The sequence below is a fragment of the Cornus florida genome, unplaced genomic scaffold, assembly GCF_030987335.1.
Source record: "Cornus florida cultivar Cherokee Brave unplaced genomic scaffold, ASM3098733v1 CherokeeBrave_3.0.0_Hap2_Chr11, whole genome shotgun sequence".
NCBI lineage: Eukaryota > Viridiplantae > Streptophyta > Magnoliopsida > Cornales > Cornaceae > Cornus > Cornus florida.
In genome coordinates, this window is record NW_026775581.1 from 97875894 (window position 1) to 97886043 (window position 10150).

Consider the following 10150-nt stretch of genomic DNA (forward strand, 5'->3'; position numbering starts at 1 on the left):
ACCATCAAAATGTCTATCCATGCAAAGATCAAAAATCAACATATCAACATAGAGAAAACGTTTAAACAAATAAAATTAACACCACCAATTAACAACCATAACTCCTTGTATCTTAACATAATATAAAAAACAAAAACAGAACAAGCTGGTCTGATATTCCTCAACAATTCTTAAAAAGAAGAACAAAAAGTGTCCTAAACTTAACTAAAAACATATATAGAAGAATATTTTTTTCTTCTATTTTATTATAAAGTCAAAAAAAAAAAAAAAAAAAAAACCTATCTAACAGAGAAAATAAATAAATAAATAAAATTAATCACATTAATAATGTTGAGGAGAAGGTGCTGCTGCAGCTTGGCAATGCTCAGTGAGTGCAAGAATGAAGAGTGGGTTGTGAAAGTGTCCAAACACTTCGGTAGAGCAGTCGTGAGTGAGTTGTGTCAGTGGCTTGCAACATTGGGGAGTAAGATCGAGATTGTGAGTATAGAAAGCTGAGAAGATCTCATACACACACCCTTTTATGTTGTGTATATCTGACCAACACTTGATGGCGTCCACTGCTGCCGGCGGTAGAGCTTTGTGGGGTGGCAGCGGTGGCAGAGCCCCTCCGTAGCCGGGTACCCGCGGCGGAAACTTTGGAAAGTGAGGGAGATGAAGGTAAGGCCATACTTGGGGATATTTAGAAGATGATAATGGTTTGGGCTTGTCGGTACTGGCTAAACCATGAGAAACAAACAAGGCCATGCAAGCCAAATAGAAGAAGACTGTGGCGCAACTTGTTTTCTTCATGGCTGCAACACTCTCTCAATACTCGCGCGATCTACTTTGATGATATATAATAAATGAAACTATGAACTGATGATATATGTTATATATATATATATGCTATGTTACAATTTGATTGGGAGATGTTCCTTTTTATTTATTTATGATTATCTCTTGTATTTAGTGATAAACTATAAGAGATTAGTTTGGGATATATTTTTGTTTTTCAATACTTATCTATAGTTTATAGTTTCAAACCATATATTAAAACCCCAATACAGTTAAACTTGTTATCGTCAGTTTTTTATATCAAGCATATCACTGAGTGACCGTAAGCACAGGGGATTGGATTTAAAAGTTCTTGATTAATTCCATTTCCTCTGTTGTCAAATTACTACTTTCTAATTCGGTCGAATTCGGCCCAAAATTAATTTTCCATATTTATTAGCACCAACGATTGTACTCCCCTTCAGGGTTCAAGTTGTGGGGGATCGATTTAAAAAAATATATATATGTGATTTATTTGTCAGAAAAAAGTATATTTATTACAAAAAGGGGGAAAATGTTTGATATATGCAAGCTTTGTGAGATTTTATAGTTTACATAAACTTACTTAATTATTAATTACAATTCTAGTATACAATTTCCACGATTTTTTTTTTTAAAAATTATTTTTTATTTTTAGGGTTTCTAATTCCTAAGAGAGAAATCACTTTCGAAATAACAATATGTATTTGTGTGTGTGAGCGCATATTATTTGAAATTTGGTGTTCACGTAATGACTTTGTGTGTGTGTGTGTGTGAGCGCCTATTCTTGGAAATTTGGTTTTTCCGTAATGATTTTTTAACTGTGTTTAGTTTTTTCTTTTTCTTCGCATTCTTAAGACTATGTTCGGAAATGATAATATTATTTAGAAGAGAAAAGAAATGAAAAGAAAGAATGAAAGAAAGAAGATGATAGTGTTAAGTTTTAACTATTTATCTCCATTAGATTAATAAAAAGAAAAGATAGTAATCATATTTATTTTGTCTTTTCTAAAAACAAGGGTAAATTTAGTATTTGTAAAATTTTATTAAAAATACAAGCGTTTATTTTCTTTCCTTCCATTTTCACCCTTTTTTTGAAAAATGAAAAAAGGCTAATATTCGTGATCCTCCAAATCCTTCCTTTTCTTTTCTTTTTCTTTTCCTTTCCTTCAAACATTTCATAACAAACACAATTTCTCATCTTCCCCATTGTCAAAGCATAATGAAATAGGACAAAATTTTCATAAGCAAAAATGTGTTAACCTTTTGAGAATTTCTTTGTTTTGGTAAACTAAATCAGAAAGAACTAATAGGAGAATATTTTCCAGACAAATTTAGCAATTCTGGATTCACCACAATGCATATTCACCCATTTTAGTGAATTAAAATCCCTGCATGAGAAGGAAAGCTTTAACGTAGATACCTGAGCTGAGAATGGATAAACATTAACACAAACTAATACAAAACCACTTCCTTAATTTTCCCATTTCTCTCTGTCACTTTTATACAACACCACCATTACTATGGTGAAAAATAAGTCAGCAAAGATCAAAGAGCAAGAACAATAAACAAATGAATTCTACAAGGGTAAATCTATAGAAATTTAGAGAGTCTATAAAGATTTTTCTTGTTGAGGGCCACTTTTTCTCCTCCTAGTTTTCTTCACAGTAACTGCAGCATTCCCTTGAGATTGACCTTTCCCCTGATGCTTATCATTTACAATTCCTTTTGATGAATTTCTTTCTTTCCCTTGATGCACATCATTTACTGTTGCTTTTGATGAATTTCTTTGACTCCTAAGCCGCAAAATTTCACCTTTTGCAGATGCCAATTCCTCCTCCAGTTTCTTTGCTCTCTTCTCCAAATTTCCTCTTTCCTTACCGAGCCTCATCACAAGGTCATGTGCATCTTCCATGCTTTCTCGGGCCTCTTGAGAAGCTTGTTTTTGGTCAGCAAGGGTCCTATGAAGTACTTCTTTCTCTTCTTCAAGCCTAGAAATCTGAGAATTAGCCACCTCAAGATCCCTTGTAAGTATCAATGCACTTCGGTTCATCTCATCCAGTGATTTGATAGCATCTTCTAAATCTATTTCAAGGGTTTTTCGTGACTCCTTGTCTTTCAAAATTTGATCCTCCATAACTTCTAACTCTTTGTTCAAGGAAGAAACAACCTTTTTTTCTTCTTTTAAATCGTGGGATGCATGTTCTGCTTTCTTATGGACATCAACCAATTCCTTCTGTAAGCTATCACGATTTTCTGCAGCAGCTGCCAACTCATGGGACACAGTTTGCAGCTCATTTTTTGTATTCTTCAAAACCTCCATTGTTGATGCTAGTTGGCCTGCTAGCTCTTTACCTTTTTCTTTTGCCTCATCAAGCCTCCTCTGTAGTACATTCTTAGCTTCTGCAAACTCTGCCCGGACCTTAGTAACTTCAGACTTGAGTTCTGAGCATAAATTTCTGGACTGCTGTAGTTGCTTTTTTACATCAGAAACCTCATTTCTTGATTTCCCAAGAGTATCCTGTGTAACTTCGAGCTCATGTTTCAGATTCTTCACATTGTTCAGTTCAATATCCATCCTTTTCCTCAGATCATCCCTTTCTTGGGACAAATCAGCAACCACTGCTTGGTTTGTGCTCAACTCCTTCAAAGTAAGTTGAAGCTGTTCTTTAAGCTGTTGAAGTTCGTGTTCTCTTTCTCCCAAGAGCTTAGCAACCAAAGCTGCCTTATTTTCTGAAGAGATCTTCAGATTGCTGTATTCCTTTTGAATGACATCAAGTTTCTTGTTACAGTCATCTCTCTCTACAATTAAAGAACTAACTTGCATATTTAAATCATCGACAGCAGCATTCTTCAATTCTAGTTCTTTTTCATTTTTAAGTAGTTCAATTTTTAGCCCTTTGATTTCTGACTTTGTTCCCTCTAGTTCATCCTTAATCTGCTCATAGGTGATTTTCAACTTCTCAAACTCTGATTCTTTATCAACAAGTGCAGAGCTGAGTTTATGAACATTGTCTTCCTTGTCCCTGATCTCCAAACTGAGCAAGTTAATCTTTTCTTCCAAGAACCCTATTGTGTCAAGCTTCTCCTTCAGTTTTACTTCAAGTTCCTTCTTATCTTCTGCAGCCTCTGAGAGGTTACTTTCAAGACCATCTATTTGGATTTTAAGATCTTCAATCAATCTTTTCTCTCTCTGCAGTTCTTGTCCTAGGCCTGTTATTGTACTATTTGCTGACTTTAATTGGTTCATCAAAGACTGCTGTTCTTCCCTTGCTTTCCTAAGTAGCTTGTTACGTTCCTCCTGTTCATTCAATAACTTTGATTCAAAGTTCTTCTCCAGTGAAATAATCTCAGCTTCCTTTTCCTTTAATTTGGTCTTTATCTGTGGATTAACCAAAAGATACAGATTAAAACAGACAGCTCATTTTAAAACACATTCAGGAAACAGACCTCCAAAAAAAATATTTAAAGAGAACAGGAACCAAAATAAAATAAAAGAAATAATAAAAAAAGAAGGTGATGATGCCATTAAGTTTTTGAGCTTTCAGGTACAAGCTCAATGTGGAAAAATTTTCCTTTCCGAACTTCCTTTAGCTTCATCTGGTTAGAAAAGAGTCACATAAAAAATGTGCAAAACTATGACCTTTCTGATGAGTAAGATTTTCCTTAAATTTTGAAGTATTTGGAGCCAAATACGTAGGTTCTAACAGCCTCGTACTCTCCACAGAATACTCGACTCAAAGCAATTCAAGTACATGCAAAACATGAAGCACATCACCAAGTGGTATTTACTTTCAAAAACATTCTAGCACTCTCATCCAAAAAAAGTGAGCTTTATGCATGTAACACAAAAAGGAAAACACCCCTTTTAGGTAAAGGGACATTACCAAGTATGGTCCCACTAGTCCTAAAAAGGGAGGACTCAAGACAAACCTAACATTTGAAATTTCACAAAGTGACTGCTCGGAGGCACAAAATTGCAGCTATGGTATTGATGTTCAAGCGCCAAACCGCTAAACCAGACAACAGCCCTCAAATGCCCCTTTGAAGTATTTTCTTTAAATGATCTGATGTGTAATTGAAAATATATGTCCTCTAAACCAAAAAAACAGAAAAAGCAGCAAGGCCAGGGAGGGGCTTGCTTATTTATAAGTGAAAACAGAGTTGGCTTACAGATTCCATCGCCGCTTTAGTAGCTATCTTTTCCTTCCGAGTCAATGCATAGAGTGCACCTAACACCCCAGAACTGAATATTCCAAGTGCACTAAAAAGAGAAAGGAATGGATTTGGTGATGAATCTTCTTGATGTGCTTTCTGGCAGAAAAACAATTCATTTCAGAAAATTCAAGTTGGCAGGCATTTACAACCATAAGAACTATAAAATCCATCAATTCCCGGTTCTTTTATGATTTTGTAGAGACACAGACCTCTGCCTTTTGGTTGTCCTCTGGTATCCTTACTTTAGGTGCTTCTGGAATAAAATTAATAAAAAATTTAAACGATAATGAAGTAAAGAAAGAGGATATAAAACAATTTGACTGCAGAAGGGGTACATAAATAAAACTTCACCGTACATGTGAGATAATGGGACAAAAAGATATAAAACTACAACCTACATTGTCACTGGACCATTTTATTAATAGACTCTTTTGGTATTAGGAAGATGACAGACGAGCATAATCAAGAGCCCACGATTGCACAAGTATACCATGCAAATATACTCTGATTCTGTAACTACTCCTAGTATTAAGTATCAACATGTATCGGAAAGTGAAGGTATCCATTTATTCTACTCCTAGTATTAAGTATCAACATGTATCGGAAAGTGAAGGTATCCATTTATTCTAGATGTGTAGATGGACAAAATGCTAAAGCATAAAAGTTCAACCAATAAAAATGCACTTTTTTTTTTTTGGTTAGTAAGATTGTATTAGAGGCTTTCAAACAGGGAACGCAGCCAAAATGCACTTAAAATCAGTTAAGAATATACACCAATATTTGCTTTGATATCTGGAAAAGTTATAGAAAATATGACTTCAATAACTACATCGCTTTCTTTCTTTTTCTCCTTTTTGTGGTTATAGCTATGTTTCCTTTCTTCATAAAAGTTAAGTGTTCCTCTATAATAAATACTCTTCAAATCATAAAATGAAAGCGTTGCCAACCTTACTCTTTTTTCAGTATAATGCTTTCCTATTCTTGGTAGATTCACGTCCCCCACTCTCCGACCCCACCCCATCCCATCCTGTTTATCTACTGCTACATTTTACCTCACTGTAAAGACCTTTAATCACTACGAAGATTACTTATTGTAAAAGTCTCTTGCCGCTAATTCAGACAAGAAGAAAATGTTATCCCACAATTTAGGCTTTTGAGTAGAATCTTACTTTGGGAAAAGATTCAACACCTTAGCTTCTCTGAAATACCTACTGTACAATATGGGGATGGCAATTTTAGGAGAAAACATCAAGACACAATCTGAGCAGCATTAACATTCCTGCCAAGCCTCCAAAAATGCCACAGGCTTAGCTAGAGTGCCTCAACCAAGTAAGACCAGGCCCTTTCAATCAGGTTCACATAAAGCCCTCTTCTGGCTTGTGCTTTTTAGCAGGCTCCAGTTTCAAAAAAGGCACGCCATTTTATTTTTCAATCATTCTTTCAGGTAATATTCATTTTTATTTAATGACTACTAAATTAAAATGTTCTATATCATAGCATGGTCATATTTAATGGATCATATTGGTTTAACCTTATGAAGTATTTGACAAAATTCATAAATTTATGGTTCACTACTTACATTAATTGCAGATAGTAATTGATTTTGAATATATCATAGTTACAATATATGTTTAAAGTTTGCATGATTATAGTTTTTTATTGTTTAAGATTTTGTAATCACATTTAATTTTGTTAATGCATATGCATATGAAAGGATTTTTGAGCAAATATCAAAAATACAATATGTAGAGATTTTTTATATTATTTGCGTCGCATATCTTTAATTGTTCCAATTGTACATTTATTGAATTCATGTGCAAGTAGAAAAGACATATGTATGTTGATTTAGCTAATCCATTGAATTGATATGCGGAAAAAATTCCTCATTTTGTTGCATACTTGTAATTAATATGCATTATTATTACACATGCACCTTACTTCGATCAAGCTTGCGCCTTAATTTGCGCCTTGCACTTAGGCTCCAAAAGACCATAGGCGCCTTAGTGCGCCTTGAGCCTCTAAAAACTACGAACACCCCTGCAATACTCTATTTCATTAATTCAGGGAAAAAGAAAAATAATACTTAAGGGAAACAAAAAGTTTATGAGACAATAAAGTTCATGCCGCCCCAACATTTGCACTATGTCAACAAGCAAGACAATAAGTATAACAACTCCATGCCCTCGAGGGGGGGAGAGCACTGGTCTCTCTCAGGTCCAGCTGTTTTGCACTTTTTATCGCTTAATACTTATCATACCAATTAGACATGTTGTATAGGTGTTTGAGTTGGGATAGGGCTTCCTTGAGTGTTTGCACAGCCAAGAGAAGTAAAACAAGTTTCCACGCTACTTTTTAAGGTGTTCTAACCACATGATGCTAATTGAAAACTGGAGCAGCAAATTTGCCCCATATGTCAATACATACTCAAATAGTTAACAAAATACAAGAATATAATATTGGAAATTTGGAACTAAATAACTGACTTCAAATTTTTTATGGTTAGATATATCATTATCTTAAAAAATATAGGAGAGTCTTTAGAATTCCAGGACTTAATAATCATGCAGGCGAAGTCAGCTACAGTTTCCGTGAGTTTACCAATATGCATTATTTTGTCTCAATTCAAAGAGATGATAAATCAGGGTTATTTTAGAGAAGTACTAAGAAGACATGCATGAATTTTGCTTCCCTTGTTCTAGAAATATTGTTATTAAATTAAAGAAAGGGAAACCTCTTCATATTGAAGTTTCCATAGAAGCCAAGCGCATCCTAAGTCTGCATAAGGTCATGCGCTCTTTTGAGACTTAAAATGTTAGGAATACCTATGAATAAAACTGAAAACCTTATGGAAATGTTTGAACCAGTTTGTTGTTGAGTTCTTAAACATTCATTTTCCTATCTTATAAATTTCTTTCGCATCAAATATTCCAATATGTTGTACACTTTTATTACTTTATTTAGCACTGAACTGACTCTATAAGTCTATATCAACAAAATATTACTGCTTAATTTCATTGATATTAACTTTGATTTAAGATATCAGTGTAGGTGAACGTACTACATCCCAAACCAAGAACTACATTATCACAAACCCAATTCAGTTCAATTACCATAATCAAATGGGAGATAGTGAATTAATGCGTATGTGTGATACATACACTACATGTGTGTGTCTATTCAAGAACGAGTGACAATAATAACACGTATTATCTAATCTAATGCACGAAGAATAAACGGTATCCATCAAATTTGGACCAACCCAATAACAATATTTGGAAGAAAACACAATCTGAAGCCACAGAAAACGAAACCCATTTCACCAAATCATTGATTTTCTAAACAAAAACCTTCAAATAAGCTAAACCACATGACCCTATATTTAACCACAGCATAGTCCAAGTCATAAATCTTGCAAAAGGAAACAAGAATACCTAAATCATCCGGTGTCAGGCCTTCAAAAGCTTTAGCCTTTAATTGCAGAAAGGGAAGAACTGAAATACCCACAAGCAGAATCGCTTTCCTTCTGCAGAAAACTCTGTCGTTTGGGTTCTCATGGTGCATACACGCCATGGCTGTCCTGCTCTTTCTCTTGGTTTCTGCATTTCTTGTGCAAGAATAGAGGAAAACAGATTGAGAAGAGAATGGTGAAGGACAAGAAGAAGCAAAAGGAGAGAAGAGGGGAGAGTGCAACAACCAAGAACTTCCCATTACAAAGCCCATAGCTTTTTCCTGATTTTGAGTGAGAGACGGGCAATGGCTACTCTCAAGAATCACCTCCTCTTGCTCTCAGTGCTTTGTGTTTTCTATTGTCGGTCTTGTATTTTTACCCGGATGCCCTTCTTTAGTTGGGATAATTATCATAAAACCAATTTGCAACTTTTTTCATAAGAAAATTTTACGAGTTAAAATTACTGAAGTTTTTAAATGGTAATTAAAAAATAAATATTTTTGATATTTTTTCAAACTTTTACTAAAGTTTTAGTGCTCAGTAAATAGTGATAAGTGATGTTCAATGTCACTTCAAATTTTAAGTCATTTTAAGTGGTATTTATCATTTTCAGTAATATCCAGATTAGGTGTTGAATTTAGAAAAAACAAAGTAGTTATGCTTTTGATACGAGAGGGAATGGGAAGGGAGAAAAAAAAGAAAAGAAAAGTGGAAAAAAAAATGCTATACTAAGACCTATAAAATTAATTAATAGATTATTAATTTAAATGGTATAATTTTTTATTTTTTAGAAAAGAGATTGAGAGTGTTTGTGCTCTCATAAGAATGTATTATCATATTATGAGCATTTGTGTGTTTACTTGAACAATGGAAAGAAAAAACCAACGTTTTCCATCACTCGCTGAGTAGATGAGAAAGTCACATTTTCAATTTAACAATTGAGATTATGGTTCACCATATCGTCCTATACGTGACCATTTTTAAGTCCGATATAAGAATCGTATCGACCAGTTTTCATTAACTTTGTCTGAATACATTACACTGTGACTATAACCGTAACCGATACTATGAACCAGAGTTGAAAGTGTTAACTCACGAGAAGTGGATTGTATAACATTTTTGTATAGTGTTTTATTTAAAAAAAAGAGAGAAAGGAAACGAAAAGAAGAAAAGGGCGAGGGAGGGAGTTCTAAACCCTTTTATGAATAATTATTTTATTTTCCTTTTTAAGAAATGAGAGAAAAATGATAAGGAAATTAATAATAAACTGTTTTGCTTTTAAAATAAGTGAACATCTATTTTACCAATTACATTGTTATTATGCGCACATGTTAAACTAACGATTATCATTGATTCATTGATATACTCTACAATTTTTTTTCCTAATAATCCAAAGAAAATAAGATATTTTTGTATGATTTTAGAAATATTTACATACTTAAAAGTAAAATGTAACTTTGGCAAGCCAAGACAAAGAGTAGCCCCCCCCAAAAAAAAAAAAAAAAAAAAAAACCGATTCATAGGCTGCCATTTAGTATATTGTCATGTCAAAAGGTTTTCCATTTGGTATGTCAATCTGGTCAAGTATATCATTTTTCCAGAGAAATTTGATTTTTAAACCGACTTGGTGAGAACTTTTCTATTGTTTGGATTGGCTTGAAATTTTTTTACTTGACTTCAAGAACTTAAAGC

The 10150-nt window shown here is 33.8% G+C and overlaps 2 protein-coding genes across 3 annotated transcripts; both read right to left on the reverse strand.

The window, feature by feature from the left end:
* Positions 1 to 321: 321 nt before the first annotated feature.
* On the reverse strand, positions 322 to 789 carry LOC132281640 (uncharacterized). Its single transcript, XM_059783328.1, has one exon. It carries the CDS (start codon positions 787 to 789, stop codon positions 322 to 324), a length of 468 nt encoding a protein of 155 aa, XP_059639311.1.
* Positions 790 to 2248: 1459 nt separating this feature from the next.
* LOC132282525 (MAR-binding filament-like protein 1-1) lies at positions 2249 to 8779 on the reverse strand. 2 transcript variants are annotated; one of them, XM_059784241.1, is made up of 5 exons: positions 8442 to 8779; positions 6949 to 7047; positions 5220 to 5263; positions 4966 to 5106; positions 2249 to 4174 (listed from the first exon to the last, which is right to left on the reverse strand). In XM_059784241.1, the coding sequence occupies exons 1-5, from the start codon at positions 8728 to 8730 to the stop codon at positions 2405 to 2407; spliced, it is 2343 nt and encodes a 780-aa protein (XP_059640224.1). In that variant the 5' UTR covers positions 8731 to 8779; the 3' UTR covers positions 2249 to 2404. The 2 variants fall into 2 exon arrangements, with proteins under 2 accessions (XP_059640224.1, XP_059640225.1); XM_059784242.1 differs by lacking the exon at positions 6949 to 7047.
* Positions 8780 to 10150: the final 1371 nt, after the last annotated feature.

Coding starts and splice junctions, on each gene's coding strand:
- LOC132282525 (XM_059784241.1), bottom strand. CDS start 8,730: ATGGGCTTTGTAATGGGAAGTTCTTGGTTGTTGCACTCTCCCCTCTTC. Junction 7,048..8,441: donor CCTGACACCGGATGATTTAG/GTATTCTTGTTT, acceptor AGAGTATTGCAG/GGGTGTTCGTAGTTTTTAGA. Junction 4,175..4,965: donor CTAAAGCGGCGATGGAATCT/GTAAGCCAACTC, acceptor GTTAATCCACAG/ATAAAGACCAAATTAAAGGA.
- LOC132281640 (XM_059783328.1), bottom strand. CDS start 789: ATGAAGAAAACAAGTTGCGCCACAGTCTTCTTCTATTTGGCTTGCATG.